The sequence below is a fragment of the Pogoniulus pusillus genome, chromosome 5 (genome assembly GCF_015220805.1).
Source record: "Pogoniulus pusillus isolate bPogPus1 chromosome 5, bPogPus1.pri, whole genome shotgun sequence".
Classification (NCBI taxonomy): domain Eukaryota; kingdom Metazoa; phylum Chordata; class Aves; order Piciformes; family Lybiidae; genus Pogoniulus; species Pogoniulus pusillus.
This window is the reverse complement of record NC_087268.1, coordinates 17,558,878-17,578,131: the sequence shown is the minus strand read 5'-3', so window position 1 is coordinate 17,578,131 and position 19,254 is coordinate 17,558,878. Positions and strand designations below refer to the sequence as shown.

Genomic DNA, 19,254 nt, shown 5'->3' with positions numbered 1-19,254 from the left:
TATCATCCATCCGGCTTTAAGCGTAATGATGTAGATGGGTGTTATGGGTGCACATGATGCATCAAAGTTATAGGCAACAAAGATCACAGAATCACATAATACACACAGTTGGAAGAGACCTCAAGGATCATCCAATCCAAACCTTGATCCAGCACTGATGGATCAATACTAAACCATAACCCCAAGCACCAGGTCCACACACTGCTTAAAGACCTCCAGGGACAGTGACTCCACCACTGCCTTGGGTAGACTACTGCAGTGTTTGATAACATTTTCAGTCAAGAAATATTTCCTGACATCCAGCCTGAACCTCTACTGGCACAGCTTGAAACTATTTTCTTTAGTCCTGTTGCTTGCCACCAAGGAGAAAAGGCTGGTCACCTCCTTGCTTCAGCCTCCCTTAATGTAGAGAGCAATGAGGTCTCTCCTCAGCCTCCTTTTCTCTAGACTGAACACCCCCAAGCTTCCTCAGATGCTTCTTGCAGGTCACGTGTTCCAGGCCCTTCACAAGCCGTGTTGCCCTTCCTTGGACATGACCCAGCAGCTCAGTGTCCTTCTTGTAGTGAGGAGCCCAGAAGTGAACACAATACTCGAGGCGTGGCCTCACCAGTGCTGAGTTCATGAGGATGATCACCGTACCTGTTCCTGCTGGCCACCATGTTTCTAGTACAAACCAGAATGCCATTTGCTTTCTTGGCCACCTGGGCATACTGATGACTCCTATTCAGATGTAGCACTGAAAACACTGCTGAAGCTTCAATGCAGCCACGCATGCTAAAATGAATAGATTGGTGTTCAGTTAGCAATTAATTAATGTGCTGTTTCCCATTCTTGCCACGGGATGTCACAATTTCTCCATATATGGTTCATCACAGAATCTGAACTGGGTGGCGCCAGTTCACTTCTGTTAAGTATGACATGACAGAAGATTAAGTAGCCCTCATGGACCCACCCAAGCTAAACCCAGATTTCTATTCTCTATCTCATCTCCACATGGTTTACTAACCATGTGTAATAAACACTTCTTTCCAGGTGTGTGATTCAGAAGGAGAAGGAAGGCAGCATCGCAAAACTGTAGCCAGTGTAGTTTCTAGGGTTTTAATCCAGAAGAAGGGAGCTTTCCTCTCAGCCCATCAGAAGAGATGGTGAAGCAGAGTGAGGAAAAGAGGAAGATGTGGTCACTATTTCTGTCAGGAAGCAGAGTTAAGTCTCAGTTGCGAGGAGCCAGATGCTGTGAAATCTGATGCTTAATAGATTGAGAACTTGATTCTGTGCTGCCTTTTGGCATTACCTCAATTGCAACTTACAACCTGTTTTGTAAAAATGGCCTTGGAGTAGTGATTGCTTTGCCAAGGTGCAAATTTTTGGTTTCTTTGGGACATTTTTACTAAGAGCTCTGCTAAGTAGCATCTTAAGATACAACTAAAACAGAAAAACAAGATGATTAGTCTTTGTAGGAGGTCTGTTATCTTAGTACAACTGTTGAGATATTTCTGTACTAAATGCAGTCTACAGATGAGGATAGCCTAAAAAGTCAAGATGTTTGCTTGCATCCCTCAAGTTCCACTGTGTTAAGACATTTCTTTTCAAAATTAAACCAGATTCCTTCTGTTCCTTGCTGCCTCAATCAGTGGCTGAATCAGCAGAGATGCTACATCCTAAGAGAACAATCAGGGGAACAGTTTGATGGAAGAAGAATGTTACATTCACTTAACAGACAGGACTTTGTGTTCTAGAAGTTGAAATGACCTTGTATTGTCTAAGCAAAGTGACTGCTTCTTGTTTCTGGAGACTTGGATGAGAAATGTGCTTAGACCTGAATTGTGATCAGATTCTATATGTGCTGTTCCTGAGGTTTGGCTCCTAAACCCTTGTCTAAAAAGTAAATAAGTTAACAACTGTATTTGCTGTCATCGGCCTGGTGAGCTGAAGGGAAGATAGAAGTGCTACTGATCTGCCTGACACTTGACTGGTAGTGCTTGTTCAGCCTTCAGGGAGAGTGCTGTCACCAGCAACGACAGTCCTCAGTCCTGGCCTGGCCAGCTGATGGTACTTCCTGACTCTGCTCTCTCCAAGACTTAACCAGGGGGCCAGCACGACTCCACAAGCACGTCAAGAACTGTAGAGAGAAGGTTGTCTCCTTGAGCTCAGGAGTTCAGCTGCTAGATTTTTACTGTCTGGTTGATGGATGGTTTGTACTAACACCTGCAGTAGGCACAGGAGAACTTAGCAGTTTGACAGAGACATGTGGTATGTATTTATCTGGTGTGTCAAAAACTGTAAAAGGAAGTACTTTGCTGACCCCTGCAGCATTTCTGCTGTCCTTGCTCTTTCTGTTTGGCAATCAGGCACTTTGGCTACTCTTTGCCAAGGTGCCTGATTAAGTTTGGCTTCCACGTAGTTGGAAGCTGTTTCCTGGAAGTGAATGCTTGTGCTGCCTGATCTGTGCTGCCTGATCTGGAGGGAGCACCAGGGACTCTTGATTTTCTGTGACTCTTTTAGGCATGCTTGTTGGAAATGAAACAGCTGAACAGAAGTGATTATTATTATAATACAGCATAATTCTTCTATAGACATAATTCTTATTGTCTTTTAAACAATTAGTGCAAGAGGATCTCAATCCCATCAATTAAACCTCAAAAAAATACACTTACCATGCTTTAATTGCAGTCCACTGGACAGAGGTTAGCTGAGGGCTAACACACATTCAGGGGTATAGGGCAGACCTACCAGAAGTAAGAGTGAGACAGTAATGACAGGACATTCAGGCCATGGAAAAAAATGGAATCAGATGAGGGCTGTGCAGAGCCCCCTAAAGCATTGTCAAAGGATGCATGAGTATCACTTCCCTTGTGTAGGACAACAAAGCTCTGTGCTCTCTTCAGTCATGAAAATTCCCCTGTACTTCCCCAGTGTCTTTGCTTGCACCCACATAGCCCTACTTACATTACTTCTCAGTCTCAAATAGTGGAAACTGAACAGAGCACAGTACAGGGTCTAGAGCACATCACTGGTGTCTTGGCATATCAAATGTGAGAGCAAAATGGGAACTCAGTGTGTTGATCTGAGCTGAATTACTTTCCATCATCTTTGAAAGGCCTTGGAGAAGAAGAGAGGTGTCTGATGACTAAAGGAAAAACAGTGTCACTCCAGTCCTCAGAAAGACCAAGAAACTACAGGTCACTCAGCCTCACCTCTGTCTGTGGAAAACTGATGAAACAGCTCATTCTGGGTATCACCTCTAGGCGTGTGGAACAAAAGAATGTTACTGGGAGTGGTAAGCATGGATTCACCAAGGGGAAATCATGCTTGTTTAATAGCCTTCTTTGATGTCATAACTGGCTAGATGGAAAGAGGGCAGTGGATGTTACCTTCAGCAAGGCTTTGGACACGGTCTCACATAACATCATGTCCTGGGTTAACACAGTCCACTCTCACAAGCCCCCTTTACCTCACACAGACAGGAGGGAAAGTGGCACTAAAAAACCTCTCTGGGTTGAGATAAGGAATTTACTGAGGTAATGCAATGCACAATTACCTTAGCATATTTGCAGAAAAGTGAAGCAAAATGCAGAAGCATCAACAGAAGCCAGCAATAAAAGGATTCCCTCCACTCAAGCATGTACTCATCCGCCCAGTGGAAAAAGACCAACACTCCAAAATTGGAAACTGGAAGCAGCAACCACAACTTCTCATGTTACAGTCTGGACTTCAAGCCCCATGGTATTTTGCTCCAGCTAGCACTTTAATTTTGAAGCTGGCATGATGGCAGTATGGTGTTGAATGCACATCAGCAGATAGAACTCAACCCATGACATTCTCCACCCCTTATTCTATGCCATCTATGTCATGCCCAGCAGCAATTAACTCCACATAATGCACATCATATGCTGTCCATCCTCACTCAAAATGAGATTGCCTTGCAGTACAGAGAAGACTTCTCACTGCAGATGCCCTGGAGCTCCACCATGTTCCAGTACGGTTGATTTCCACTGACTTCCACCCCTTCAAGTGAAGCAAACTGTGGTTTGTATTCCAGTGCTGTGCTTCCAACACATCCAGCTGCTGAGATCCCCCTGTCACACCAGAAATACAGATGGCTTCCACCCCCTGTAGTTTGATGGCACCCAGCGTGCACTGTGTACCTCTATCTGCTGAAGCTTCATACTCTCATGGGTTCAACTTGCCAAGCCACTGGATCCATACAGTCCAACAGACCCAGTTGTCCCTCTCCTCCACCTGGTTAGAGGCAGGGCCCCTCTAATTCTGACTGGAATCACTTGTGTCCTGTGAAGATGCTTTGGAAGTATCAGTTCTGCTCTTTTTGGATAATTTTCCACTGGAAAATGGAGCATTGTTCTTCCAGGGAGAGTTTCCTTGCTGATGATACAAAACTGAAGAGAAGTGGCTGACACACCAGAAGGTTGCATTGCCATTCACAGAGACTTGAACAGAGTGGCAAATTGGGCAGCGGCAAACAGTTCAGCAATGGCAAGTGTGGAGTTCTGAACCTAGGGACGAATAACCCCATGCACCAGTACAAGTTACGGGCTGACTGCTGGAAAGCAGCTTCTGCAGAGAAGAGTCTGGGAGTGGTGGTGGATAACAACCCAGCAGTGTATCCTTGTGATCAAGAGGAACAGTGGTATCTTGGGAAACATTAAGAAGACCACGGTCAGAAAGTTGGGTGAGGTGCTCCTACCCCTCTGCTCTGCACTGATGAGGCTGCACTTGGAGTATTGTGTCTGGTTCTGGGCTCCTCAGTTACAGAGGGACTGGAGGAGTCTAGCAGAGGGCTACAAAGATGATTAGGGCATGATAAGCTTTTCTTACAAGGAAAGGCTGAGAGATCTGGGGCTGTTTAGCCTGGAGAAGAGAGGAATGAGGAAGAATCTTAACAGTGCTTATAAATACCTAAAATGTAAGAGGCAAGAGGATGAGACCAGGCTGTTTTCAGTGGTGCTCAGCAACAGACTCGGGGTAACTGGTGGAAGGAAATATAAGGAAAAACTTCTTTCCTGGGAGGGTGACAGACTGCAGGAACAGGATGCCTAGAGAGCTTGTAGAATCTCCTCTGGATATATTCAAACCCTATCTGGTTGTGGTCCTGTGCAACATGCTCTAGTTGAACCTTCTTTATCAGGGGAGTTGGACTAGATGACCTCCAGAGCACTCTTCCAACCCCTACCATTCTGAGGTTTGGTATGATTCTGTGATCTGGAAACATCCCCTCTTTGATTCTGAGTATAATAATATCTGAGGAGTATAATAAATAATCTGAGGAGGAGTGTAGTAAATTCTGAGGAGAATAATATCTGAAAGAATCCATTCAGAGGTTTAAATGAGGCATTGAAGTAAGTTAAGTTAATGATGTGACATTTCAGGCAGGGTTCCATGTCTTTTTTTCAAAAATAATTGTATTCCAGCTTCATAATTTATTTAGGAAAATGGCAATGTAAATGTGGTCTCTTGAGAATCCCTCCACCTGCAGATGGAGATGACCTAATGCTTCTTAAAATCCTTAAGCACTGGGTAGTCAAGTCCAGTTGATTTTTGGTGGGAATAAGGATTCTAAATATCTCGTTGAGAAAGTCCTAATAGTTACCATCAAACTTACTTAGAAATTCTTTGCCTAGACAAATGAGAGCAAAGGCAGAAAAAAAAAGGTGCAAATTGATTAGGTATTCAGCTTGACTGCTTACATGAAAGAAATGGCTTAAGAATGGCTGAATGTTCTACATTATTTTGTAACTTTGAGTTAAGAGCTGTGGGGCTTCTAGATGGATTCAGAAATGTCATGTTGCATACTCTTCACAAGCAGCTCACAGCAGTGTACAGCACAAGTCTTGATGAAGTATTTAAAAGGAGAAGCTGGGGTATGAGTACATAGAAGTGTGCAGCTGCAGTCAGTTACTTCTCAAAACCAGAATGACTTGTGTATTTGTAAATACTAATGATTTCTCCCAGGCTTCAAGTTACTTCCCACAGTTTTGTTGTGAATGTTAAACTGTTTTCTATGGAGAAGCTTCACATTTCATAAAACACGATCTAGAGAGATTTGAATAGATTCAAACATGAAATATTTGCTACTGGCACAGGCTTCAGTTTATTGTGTGACACAAAATAATCTCACTCAAGGTAAGAATGTGCAGAGAATTGTATATACATTATGATGTAAACTGCTGTTGAGCATGATAAAGAATAGTGTGGAATAAGGGTTGGAGAATGTAGTGGCTTGAACCACATAATATTCATAGAATCAGTCAGAGTTGGAAGGGACCACAAGGATCAGCCAGTTCCAACCCCCCTGCCATGCCCAGGGACACCCTACCCTAGAGCAGCCTCATCCAGCCTGGCCTAAACACCTCCAGGCATGGGGCCTCAACCACCTCCCTGGGCAACCCATTCCAGGCTCCCACCACTCTCATGATGAACAACTTCCTCCTCACGGCCAGTCTGAACCTACCCACCTCCAGGTTTGCTCCATTCCTCCTAGTCCTGTCACTCCCTGATAGCCTAAAAAGTCCCTCCCCAGCTTTTTGTAGGCCCCACTCAGATACTGAAAGGCTACAAGGAGGTCACCTGGGAGCATCCTCTTCTCCAGACTGAACAGCCTCAGCTCTTTCAGTCTGTCTTCACAGAAGAGGTGCTCCAGCCCTCTGATCATCCTCGTGTCAGAATCATGAATTTACAACTACAGCATTTATGGCTGTGGAGTATTAAGATCCTGGAAGGGAGTCTTAGAGTCTTTCTGGTCCTTGAGCTGGTGGGTGCATTTTTGCCTGTTAGGAGATTCAGATGGGTATTCCTTTTCCTTCTGTTCTCTATATATACTAATGTAATCTGGCATCTTTGCAGCATAGGGGTAAAGTATTCTGTGTAAGTCAGATGAAAACTCTTTTTTTTCCCACTTCCTTTCTTATTTCCTGGTAAGGAGAGGGGAGAAAGGAGATGGGAGGAAAAGTGGGGGGAATGGGGGAGTTTAGCCCTTGCACTAAACCATCACAATGCATAACTCACACTGTAGTCTTGAAACATCAGGGGGTTGCCTCTTCAGCATGGGAAGGGACTGGCACATCACTTCTTGAGGGGATTTTTAGCCCATTTTAACCACCTGCCTTCACCTAAAGACAGAGTTTGAAGATGGGAGGGGCTGTATGTAATCGCCTTAGAGTCTCTCCCATTGTACTAGACAAGAGCAAAGATCCTTCTGTCCTGGCATTCATTCTTTCCCAGATCTTTAGTAGCTGAAGGTCTGCAACTCTCATCAGAAAGATAAACTCTTATCCTGTACTTGGGCAGTTAATATAACAGGTAACAGGGCCCTGACAAGTCATCTTGTTCAGATGTTTCTTTTTTCAGGATTGTAAAGGGTTAGTGGTTCCTCAAATAGGCACTGCATGAAAAATACCTAAATATCTTCAGCTCTGTTTCACTACACAGATTTTCCACAGCTAAATTTACTTTCCCACATGTGTATCAGAACTGTGAGAAGTATGGAAAATCCCCAACTACCCCAAACTGCTACTTTCAAATGGCATTGGTTTGGGCTTACCCTACCTAACTGTAACACTCAGTATAAAAATATATTTGAGGTTCCTTGAAAGTCTGTCCATTTGAGCGTAACAGGTAAGTTCTCTTTTTTTGGACAACCATGCTTTTAGCGGGCTGAAACTGGTGATATAAGAAGCCAGAGGCAATGACTGCAGCACTGTTGTGATGTCTACACATCATGAGTCACAGCTGTATGTCCTTTAATAGTTTGGGAAAAATAGTTTGGAACCCACATACAGCTGGGCATCCTCCCCCTATTTTACCCATTACTCCTCTAACACCAGAGCTCTAAATGTCCAGTACTATCTGTAGTCTTTGTACTCTCACACATGGAATCAGGCTGCCAAGTAACATGGTATAGAATCAACCAGGTTGGAAGAGAGCTCCAAGATCACCCAGCCCTATCCAATCAACTAGACCATGGCACTAAGTGCCTTATCCAGTCTTGCTGGCACCTCTCAGAGCAAGTGCCATTCATTTTGTAGATGCAATTACTTGAACGTGAAGAAGCTGTAAACCAATCAAGTGCAGCTGTTCATAAGTAGGAGGAGTATGTTACTGAGGCTTGTATAAATGTGTGGAACTTTGCAAATAAAGGGGACTAGCTTTGTGGCAAACCTGGTTTTGCTCAAATCTGAGGTAAACACCTCTGTGATGTCTATATTTTGGCTGTTGCAGTCTGGGTAAACAGCCCTGCTTTTGGGAGCCCTTGTTTTCCCCATTGCTTGAGTAGGATAAAAGAGTTTGGGTAGCTGGCTACAGCTTTGTGATTGTGATGCTTGCCTCTGGCAGAACCAAAATGAAGGGACATAAAGATAAGGGGACTTATGGGGCTCTTTGGGCTGGGAAAGACTAGCAGGGATCTTATCAATGCACATAAACATCTAAAGGGTAGAGAACAAAAGGATGAGATTGAGCTCCTTACAATGGAGCCTAGTGGTAGGACAAAAGGCAGTGGGTATAAACTAGAACACAGAAGCTTCACTTGAACTTAAGGAGAAACTTCTTTCCTTTGAGGGTGGCTGTGCTAGTTGGAAGCCAGCTAGAATATTTTAGTGAGAGGAATTATAGGCTGTGAAAAGGAAACAATGGTGATGTCTGCTGCACTCATAGGCTTGCTGAGATGTGTAAGAGCAAGAACACAAATACACATTACACAGTTGCTCTCTGGCTTTGGCTGCCTCCCTTCTCTCCCTATCTGCTGTCTGTATAACTAATCCTTTGGCTTCCTAACCCCCCTGGCCGATCCTCCAAACTCATCTTGAATGTAAGGCAAAGTCTGGGATAAGGTAGAGGGGTGGAAATGAGGTGTAAGGATGGTTGGGAGCCCCTCCTGGCAACTCTGGTTTCAGGGAGGGCTGCTGTGTTTCTGTATTCCCTTTTAACTTGTCTATCTCTGTCTATAGCTGTGTATATTGTAAATACCTGCTCATCTATTGTGCTACCTGTAAATACAAAGCTTCATTCAATTTCCAGAGCCGCTGAGTCTAGTCTGGGTGATTTTCCAAGGTGTTTTGGGGCAGGTAACGCCCAAACCATCGCAGTGGCAGAGCACTGGACTGGGCTGCTCAGAGAGGTTGTGGAGTTCTTTTCTGAAAGCTTTCCAAACTTGCTTGGACGTGTTTGTGGGCAGCTCGCTCAAGGTGACCCTGCTTTAAGAGGGCAGTTGGACTAGATGATCTCTAGAGGTCCCTTCCAACCCCTCCTATTGTGTGAAATCCTGTCAGCGACCATTTGCGAGCCCTGTGCCGGGTGGCAGGTTCTGCCAGCCGCTGTTATTTTTCACCCTCCTGCCCGCTTCCATCTTTCTCTCTCCTTCCTTCCTTGGGTCCTGTGTGTTCCCGGTGGATGCTTCTTTCGACACGCCGTTCGATTGCTAACAGAACCGGGATCGGTTTGCGCTGTTACAGTTGCGTAGGTTATGAGGTAACAGCCCAGAGCGCCGGCTGAGGGCAGGCAGGAAGCCGGCGGCGGAAGAGCATTCGCAAACTACAGCTCCCAGCAGGAGCAGGAGCGGAGTTGGCCGGGGCGGAGCGGAGAAGGTTAGTGGGAAGCTGCGCACCCAGCTGCGGCCACTGGGCCTCAGGCAGCCATCCGGAGGAGCTCAGCGGTATCTGTCGTGGCGGGGGTGGTATAACGCTGCGAGGCCTGCCAGCGGCCGCTCCCGCCGCTTCGTTCTCTTCCTCAGCAGGCTGTGCTGCCGGGAAGCTGCGCGCCATGTCGACGGTGGCCGCCGCCAGCTGCGACGGCAAGGCGGCGGGGGAGGCGCGGGAGGAGAAGAAGCCGCTGAAGCCCTGCTGCGCCTGCCCCGAGACCAAGAAAGCGCGGGACGCCTGGTGAGGGCCGCGGCCGCCGGTGCCGGACGCCGGCTCCTGGGCTGGGCGGCAGCGCCTCCGCGGTTCCCTCGCCGCGGGCTCGGGCCAGCGTCCAGCTGCGGGGCGTTTGTACCGCCCGCTGTTGGCTTGCCTGTACGGTCTGGCCCGGGGTGGGGGGAAGGATTTCTTCCCACGCCTCGCTGCTTGCGCCCTTTGAGGAGTTAAAGCCTCTGTCAACGTGCCGGGGTTATTTAGAGAGCACTGCCCGCTGGGGGTGTTGGGGCAGCCAAGGAGAGGGGGCGAGTGTCGGAGAGGGAACAGGGGGAGTGTCGAGGATGCGGAGAACGTGTCTTAAAAGGATAAATGAGAAATGAAGAGGTTAATGTCTTGTAGCCCTTGTTTAAAACAGGTTTCAGAGATTAGATTTTAATGCTGTTTACAAGTCATCACTACTATTAACTCATTGAAATAAGTATGAGCCACTGTGTGCTCAGGTGGCCAAGGCTGCCGACAGCATCCTGATCTTTATCAGGAATAATGAAGCCGGCAGGACCAGGGAAGTGATTGTCCCCCTGTGCTCAGCATTGGTGAGGCCACACTTTTAAGTCCTGGATTCGGCTTTGGGCCCTCACTGCAGGAAGGACATTGAGGCGCTGAAGCAGGTCCAGAGAAGGGCAGCGAAGCTTGTGAAGGGTTGTGTAACTGGGAGAAAATGAGGCTAAAAGGAAGCCACCTTGCCCTCTACAGTTACCTGAAAGGAGGTTGTAGTGAGGTGGGTGTTGGTCTCCCTAGTAGCAAGTTACAGGATGACAGGAAGTGGCCTTAAGTTGCCCCAAGGAAGGTTTAGGTTGGATATTAGAAGAAAATTCTTGACTACAAGGGCTCTCGAAGACATAAGTGTGCTCCCCGACAAGGTGGTTGAATCCCTGGAGTCGTTGCAAAGGCACAGAGTAGTGGTGCTAAGGGAGGCTGTAGCCAGGTGGGGGTTGGTCTCTTTTTCCAGGCAACCAGCAGCAGAACAAGGGGACACAGTCTCAAGTTGTGCCGGGAAAGGCATATGCTGGACGCTAGGAGGAAGTTGTTGGCAGAGAGAGTGATTGGCATTGGAGTGGGCTGCCCAGGGAGGTGGTGGAGTTGCTGTCCCTGGAGGTCTTCAAGAAAAGACAGGATGAAGCACTTAGTGCCGTAGTCTAGTTGATTGGAAAGGGCTGAGTGATAGGTTGGACTGGATGCTCTTGGAGGTCTCTTCCAACCTGCTTGATTCTGTGATGATGACATGGTTTAGCACCAACCTTGGTATAGGTTGGACTGATGATCTTAAAGGTCTTTTCCAACTCAAAAGATTTCTATGACTCTTGAGTACCAGGAGGCAGTCAGATTTTTATTGTTTAATATATACTGTTCTCTTTTAAGTAGAAATACATTTTTTAAAGGTTTCTCACAGAGGTGCAACGTTTTAATGATGCATATAGCTGCATTTGTAATTATAGACATAGTCACCATCAGAGGACATACCAGATAGCATGCAATACACTTCCAAAATAGCATACCTCTGTCTGTGACAGTAAATCTTTAAAAAACTTACCTAGCAACCATATGGCCTTTTGTTTTTTAGCTGACTGGTAGTATAGATGTTGTTCAGTAGGTGACATAACACTAGACAATATCTTTATTCTGTAAAGCTGGGGGTGCGTATTTGGTTATGTGGTAGAGTGAAAGTAAGTCCAGGACAGAGTGGTAGGATGCAAGTACTGGGTCAGATGGAGTTGCCCTGGCTGACTAGCAAACCTGTCTATACTTACTGTAGTAAAACTTAAATGGTTAAGAAAGTAGTTTTTCACAAGTGATAGTTTTCTTCTTTGGCCACAATAATAGCATGACGTGGCAAATGAGGGTTAGACTTCTCACCTGTGGTCTGGGGAGCAGTGGAATCCCCACTTCTGGGGGCAGGAAGCTCTCTGCCAGTCAGTCAAAGGGCAAGTCTGAACTACTTTTCCAGTAGGTGATGTGTTTGATTATGTATTAGATGAATGAGTAACATCAAAAGTTGCCATGTTAGGTTCCCTAAATACTGACTGAAGCTGGAGTAAAACATCATTTACTGGTCAACCCATACTGCATTGGTGTTTTAGTGGAGAAACTGGTTTGCATCCCTGCTGAACGATTTTGAAACTGGTTGCTGATCATAACAGCAGACCAAATGAAGTGATGCCACAGCTTTGTGTTGTATGAGTCCCTGTCTAGACTTGCCCAAAATAGACACCAGCCTGTTAATAAGAAATTTGTTATGTCTTTTAGAGTTTTAAGTGCACAGCTCTAGACTTGTGCACCTTTTGAGACAGTAATATGCTCTCCAAAACAGGGCTATCCTCAACTGGATAAGCAAAAAAAAGTCCCTAGAGCCTCATAGGGATTTTGGGTTATCCCCAACAGCATGCCAGCTCTGTGGCTCTGGCTAGCATTAAGCACACATTCTCTTGTTGAACCATGGAAATTTTATTGTTTTGCAGCATCATTGAGAAGGGGGAAGAGAATTGTGGGCACCTGATTGAAGCTCACAAAGAGTGCATGAGAGCTCTGGGCTTCAAGATATGAGATGAGCAGGACTGTGAATGTGGTGAGTATAGCATTCAGGATCTCTGCCTCTAAACTGCCCTGGCATCCTGACTGGTGCCACTGGTAGGCCCAGAGTGCTGTTTGTGGTGGCAAAGGTGTCTTCCTCATGAGAGAGTATTTGTCATGGGCAGTGGAAGTATTGCTGCCCTTTTTGGGATAGCGAAGCCTTCTGTCAGTATAATGGTCTATGTGAGGAGCCCTTCAGCAGAATACAGTTCTGCCCCTGTTGTCCTCTAGAAGATCTGAACTTCAACTTAAATTTCTAATATTAGGGCAGTGTGGGGGTGGTTTCTGTGGGATTGTTGCTGGGGTTTGCTGTTGTTGATTCTTGAACTGTCCCTCGGTAGCCAGTGGAAATGCATATTTTGTGAAGCTGTCATTCCTTTCTCTTCTAGGTCTGTGGTGTGACTGTGTTCTGGAAAGTTGGAAAATAAATTATTTCTGCTAATTACTTCAAATGTAAGGAAATAATCTATTTATAATAAAGTCTTTAATAATCAACTGTGCATGATGTCTGTGGCATTTCCACTGTTAACTCTTGCCTGTTGCTCTAGAAAATCTATTTTTTCCTCTTAATAAAAGTCTAAAAATGACCAGTGTTCCTGCTTCTCTTTCAGTAAAGAAATGACAGTGCCACTGTCATTGAAGAGAGTATGCTCTAGGAATAGAGAGCATGAGAACAGCTTGCTTGCTTGCTGACAGGAGAACACTGTTTGCTCTGGTGTTGTGGTTAAACAGATGGGCCTTTGGTGGGTTTTCCTGATGATGCACATTAAGATGTATTGTGATGCTGACACTGCCCTGACACTGTTTTAGCAAAGTCATGCTGGCAGCTTGTAGCACTGTGATGATAGGCCTGTTTGTAGAAAAGCAACCACAGCCATACCCTTAGAATCAAAACTGGCTTTACTATCACCTGATAGTTCTTCCAACTCTTTTTCTAGTAACTTTAACCTAGGACTCAAGCTTCCTTGTTTGTAATGAAGCTGGAGAGCACCCCTGAGGAGAGGGACCTGGGGGTGCTGCTGGACCAGAAGCTCAACAGGAGCCAGCAGTGTGCACTTGCAGCCTGGAGGGCCAACCAGAGCCTGGGCTGCATCAGGAGAAGTGTGGCCAGCAGGCAAGGGAGGTGATTCTCCCCCTCTACTCCGTGCTGCTGAAACCCCAATTGGAGTACTGCATCCAGTTCTGCAGCCCCTATTACAGGAGGGATGTGGAGATGCTGGAGCGTGTCCAGAGAAGGGCCACGAGGACAATCAGAGGGCTGGATCAGCTCTGCTATGAGGACAGACTGAAAGAATTGGGGCTGTTCAGTCTGGAGGAGAGGAGGCTCTGAGGTGACCTTCTTGTGGCCTTCCAGTATCTGAAGGGGGCCTACAAAAAAGCTGTGGAGGGACTTTTGAGGCTCTCAGGGAGTGAGAGAGCTAGGGGGAATGGAGCAAAGCTGGAGGTGGGGAGATTCAGAGTGGGTGTGAGGAGGAAGTTGTTGAGCATGAGAGTGGTGAGAGGCTGGAATGGGTTGCCCAGGGAGGTGGTTGAGGCTTCATGCCTGGAAGTGTTTAAGGCCAGGCTGGATGAGGCTGTGGGCAGCCTGCTCTAGGGTAGGGTGTCCCTGGGCATGGCAGGGGGGTTGGAACTAGATGATCCTTGTGGTCCCTTCCATCCTTGACTGATTCTTTGATTCTATGATTAAGTACTTCCCCTACCAAACTCCAGTTCTTCAGTCACTAGTTCAAAGGAAAGTGGAGCAGAGGACTGCAGATGTCAAGGTCACTTGCCTGAAAGATAAGCTTTTATGCCCAGTTTTTGGTGTGTTGGTCTTGTGCTAGGCATGCATGGGCTTTTGTTTTTGTTCTCCTCTGTGTGATATGGCAGTGGTAAGTTGGTTGTGGTCTTTCATTCCTTCTTACAATCCAGAGTAAAAAAAGTGTGATTGGTAATTTATTAGAAACGTGGGACTTTATTAGTTTCCAGAGAAGGGTAACAAAGCTGGTGATGGAATCACTGTCCCTGGAGGTGTTCAAATAATGGGTAGAGATGGTGCTTCAAGACAGGGTTTAGTGGGCATGGTGGTGTTGGGATGATGGTTGGACTTAAAGGTCTTATCATAGAATCATCATTAGACGATCACAGAATCCTCAAGTTGCAATGGACCTCAAGGATCATCTGGTCCAACCTTTCTTGGCAAAAGTATGGTCAAGACAAGCTGGCCCAGCACCATGTTGAGGTGAATCTTCAAAAGTGTTCAAGCCTGGGGACTCCACTGCTTCCCTTGAGCGCCTTCACCTCCAGCCAAGCTCTCCTCACAGCACTGTTGGACACAGTGCAACCCTAACATTACTGTTCATCCTTTGCTAAGTTGATTTTGTTTAAGGCATCACTGATGAATTCCTCTTCTCCTGCTGACTTTTTTTTTCTCAGAAATCTGTCCTTTGTCTTAATTCTTCTCCTGCTTTTGATGTTGGAGGGTTAGATGCATTCATTATAATTTCCTTGCCTGCTGGGTCCTTCACGTGAGCTAGCAATGAACAGTCTGTGAGCTTTAATATGGGCTCCTGCTCTCTATGCTGAAACCTACAATCTGAGAGGAGAATTTAGACTGCTTCCAGTAGAACCATGAAGATCCTGGAGTCTGAGTAGATGTACTTCAGAGTGTTTGCAGAAGAGAAGCTGGGCTTTTAGACTTAGCTGTACATTGCTCACACACTCTCCAATCCTGAGTTAAGAGTTGTGCCCATGTTGACTTCCAGACAAAGGGAAGGGACACAAGTGTAGCTCTGTTCAAAGCCTGCTGTGATGCCATAGCTGTCTGGGGTGCAGGACTTGGTGCACCTCTTGACATTTATTGTTGTCTTTGAAGTAGAAACTTCAGTAAGGTAATTTATTGTTGAAGCAGCATGTCAAAGCTTGGATTGAATAGAATGTTGCCAGAGAATAAAGGACAAGGTAGGGGTTGTCAGTGGTCAAATGAGAATAGAGTGCTGTTTAAATCAGGTCAAGGAAGGAAAAAAATGGGTTCCCATACAATTTTGCACACATTCTATAAACAAAAAATGGGACATCTAGTCCTGTATGAAGGTAAAAGCATGGCAGAGACTTCAGAAGGTTTTTGGAAGGAACACAGTGAGTGAGATGCTGCAGGTACAGAAAGGGATAGTGGACAACTCTATACTTAACAACAGGAAAAACTGTGAGCTGGTCAAGAGCAGGCTTTAGGTCTTTCCCAAAAGTTGAAGCACCAGGTGGATATTTCAGAGCTCTAGGGTTCATTAGGATGTAACAGCTTAGCAGACTAACACCAGACATGCACTATATATGGTAAATAAAAAAAGAGATGCATGGTTATGATCTCTCTGACTTTAAGCCACCAAGGTCTCAGCATTCTCAACACTGAACTAATTTTCAGCTTGTGGAATCAGTAGTGAACCTGTAAATTTCCCAAGGATGAGCAAAACAGCCAGTTGTTTGGCTGCTGTGGAGTTTGGGGCTGACAATCCCACTGCTCTCAAGGACAGAGGATTTATTTGCCAAGCATAGTGCAAGCTGCAGCTGGATTGCATCATTGCATGGGGCTAAATACTGAGTGCTGCTGGCTGAACTCATCATGCGTGGGGGAATTTGGGGGGGTACCTGTTCACACACTGCCTGTTTCAGTGCTCAAAAGCTTGACATCTCTTTTGCTTCTTCACAGACTAATTTTGTTATAATGCCAATGTGCCTTCTTCAGGGAAAAGTCTTAATGCTGCTTAGGTGTTTCCTATGCACTTGTTCTCTCGATTCCAATTTGATTTGGGCCTTAGTATCTCCTTTTAAGATTTGTGTAACTACTCCCCTGGATCTCTGTCAGCTTTTGAATGTTCATCTCCAATGAACCCCAGTTTCTCTGGATGAAAGGCATGTCTTCTAGGCACATTAAACGTTTTTGAAGTCTAAATGGGTGGAAAAACTGAAAGCACTATTAAGATGGTCTGCATGGTGATGGTACTCTCAAGGGAGAAAGGAACCACTTTACATATCTTCCTTTAAAAAAACTGTCTGAAAACACCTAAATTAATCTCTAGTTTGTGCTCAGAGACCTACCTACCTACCTACCTTTTAAAAGACTCTGTCACTCTCTCTGCAACATTGCATTCAGCCCTAGCATAAAAGTTGCATAGTTTGTAAGGGCACCTTTGTGTGTCTGCTGTGGCTTTTTTAAAGCTTCCTGTCTACCTTCTGCAAGGAAGTCACTCCAGAGTGACTCCACCAAATCTGCTAGCCCTGGCAGTGCTTGACCTCAGCACATGACTCTGAGGTTACTACACTGTCCCTGTTCTGGGAGATGCCAAAGGAAGCACCTTCTTTCTCCTGACAAGTCATTAACACTGTGTTCCAGAGTGATTTTTGTTAAGCTCAGGAATTTATCTGCGGAGTGAAATCAGTAACTTTGGTCACTTTCTTTGGTGGGGCTGCTGAAGTTTTTTGGTAATAAGGAAAGGTGGGAGAAATTGCAGTGGTGCCTTTCTGAATGCTTTCTCTAATGCAGTTCTGCATTGCTACTCATAGCAGTTCAGCTTCACTTTGCATGTCTTAAGTATCTTTCTTGCAAGTGTTCCCTATCTAGATATTCCAGCTTCCCATCATACCAGTTGTCAGCCTGTCTTGGAAAGAAAGACTCTTAGAATATTGATTAGGGTTTGGCTCTTTTTGCAGAGGACTAAAAGCAGACAGGTTGTTGTTTATGGATCATCTAGGAAGTACATGACAATGGTATAAAAACTAGAACTTGGCTCCTAAGATTTTTACTGTAGTGCTTTGGCTAGAAGATCATCCTTGCCTCTTTGCAGAGAAGGTGAGAAGTTAAACTCAGTTTCCCCATACATCCTTGTTTTACTTCAATTGGTGGGATTTATTTCTTCACTTAAATAAGGGACCACTGGAGACAAGGCTCCTTGGTTCACTTCACCCTTAACAGAAAACATCTGTTTGAGTGGGTTGTACTCATGCTCTGTACAAAGCTTAATTTTGTCTTGTTTCCTTCCCACATGGCAACCTGTCAAGATGGTACAGCTTTTGCTGCTTTTAGAGTCCTATCACTCTGTGTTGCACATGGACTAATCATTGTAGAGACAGATTGTGCTGTCCAGGATGAATTCTTTAAGGTTGCTATAATAACATTGCTTCGGCTTTGCCCAGTAGACAGTGGTATTCCAGAGCACTATTAGAAGAGGCCATTGGTGTGTCTTTAAATGAATGGTGCCTATGGGAATGGTATGTTAGGCAGGGCAGCTGCAAGCCTGGCCTGAAACACAACCACCCTTGAAACCCTATCTCTACTCCACTGACCCATGAAGGCTGACCTCATACCATTGACTGACCGTGAGGGTTGCGTCAATGCCTGAAATGTAACTGCTGCCTTTCAGTAGGGCAGGTCCTGCCTGCAGAACTGCAGACATGTTACTTGAAGCAAGAGGGAAACTGAGTTGTGCATCTTTCCTCTAGCTAACCACAGAGCGCTGAATTTGGTGGGCCCCTCTTGCATCTGCGCCCTGGGTTACCCAAGTGGAAAGGGTTCACTTTGCTCATCTCGCTGAATGAAGGTCTAAGGGATTCCAAATAGTTGTACTAAAGAAAATGAGATGATGTAGCTGTAGGGTGGAAGAATGCTCCCTAATGAGGTTTTCTCTGCAAAAATGGCTTAGTGGTGGAGTTAGTAGAGTAGGGTTAATGGTTGGACTTGATAATCTTGAAGGTCTTTTCCAACCTAAATAATTCTGTGGTTCCATGAAAAACTGCTTTCAAGTGTCACATTCCTGAAGTTTTAGGCAGCATAGTTTCCTCTTCATGATAGATGTAGCTGAGTCCCATCTGCTGATTTCCTCTAGCTAGGGATAATCCTTGGAATCACAACTCTCTGCCCAGGCAGAGCTTTACTTCGTGCCCTTCTGAAACACCCCGCGAGATGGAGCTCCCCGGAGCCAGGGGAAGCTGCGCTGCAGCGCCTGGAAAGCATTTCTCGAGAACCAGCCTTTTTCCTTTCGCCAACTCCCTGCCACTGCTGCAAGCCACAGGAGGAGAAGGGGGTGACCTTCCTTTTTTGTGCTGGGTGAAAGTCACTCTCTTGCAGGAGCACGGGGTGGTGCAGAGCCCCACGTGTAGCTGGAGCTCGCTGTGATAAGCTAGTTTTTTCCTCTCTCCTTTCCCCTCCTTGCATTTTGCCAAGCTTATCTGGGTGCCTGAGTTATGTTAAGTAGCGGGTGCGTGCTTGCTCTCTGTTCTCCTGGCTGCTTTTGCTCCTTGGATTTCAATTCCAAACATGGTTATGCATTTGGGGTCTCACTCCTTTCTGCTGCCAAGTGATACACATTCCACACTCAACACCAGCTCGCTCCGCTGATCGCTCTGTCGCTATTTCCATTTGCTGGAGGGCAGGCGAGAGAGGCAGCGCAACACGAGCTCTGCCCTGGCCTGCGAGTTTTCCACCTAATGGCCTCTACTCGTTCTTTGGCTGAGCTCTTTTGGCCTCGGATTTGCCAGCTTCTTTTCTCACTGGTGTGGCTGAGAAGGGGGGCAGCCGCCAGTTTGTGAGCCGCAAAGAAGAGACAAAGCCGTTGGGGGATTTTTTCGTTTGGTGGCATTTTAACATGTCACTCTGAAGCTCACTGCTGTGGGACCGTCTGGAACTCAAGAGGAGGAGGAGGAACAGCTACCCAGCAGCTCTGGTTTCAGACTTCTGCAGCACTCTTTGTGTATGACAATTCGTTCTGAGCGCAGGACGGCTGGGGAGGGT

At 45.9% G+C, this 19,254-nt stretch overlaps 1 protein-coding gene across 3 annotated transcripts; it reads left to right on the top strand.

Annotated features, from left to right (window-relative positions):
* Positions 1-9,462: 9,462 nt before the first annotated feature.
* Positions 9,463-12,986, top strand: LOC135175349 (cytochrome c oxidase copper chaperone). 3 transcript variants are annotated; one of them, XM_064143365.1, is made up of 4 exons: positions 9,463-9,596; positions 9,746-9,890; positions 12,380-12,486; positions 12,881-12,986. In XM_064143365.1, exons 2-3 carry the CDS (start codon positions 9,772-9,774, stop codon positions 12,462-12,464), a joined length of 204 nt encoding a protein of 67 aa, XP_063999435.1. In that variant the 5' UTR covers positions 9,463-9,596; positions 9,746-9,771; the 3' UTR covers positions 12,465-12,486; positions 12,881-12,986. The 3 variants fall into 3 exon arrangements, with proteins under 3 accessions (XP_063999435.1, XP_063999434.1, XP_063999433.1); XM_064143364.1 differs by having other exon boundaries at positions 9,743-9,890; XM_064143363.1 differs by lacking the exon at positions 9,463-9,596 and having other exon boundaries at positions 9,606-9,890.
* Positions 12,987-19,254: the final 6,268 nt, after the last annotated feature.

What these genes read in the sequence shown, in the direction of transcription:
- LOC135175349 (XM_064143365.1), top strand. Translation starts at nt 9,772, where the DNA reads ATGTCGACGGTGGCCGCCGCCAGCTGCGACGGCAAGGCGGCGGGGGAG. An exon ending in AAGAAAGCGCGGGACGCCTG is followed by an intron (nt 9,891 to 12,379) that starts GTGAGGGCCGCG and finishes ATTGTTTTGCAG; the next exon opens with CATCATTGAGAAGGGGGAAG.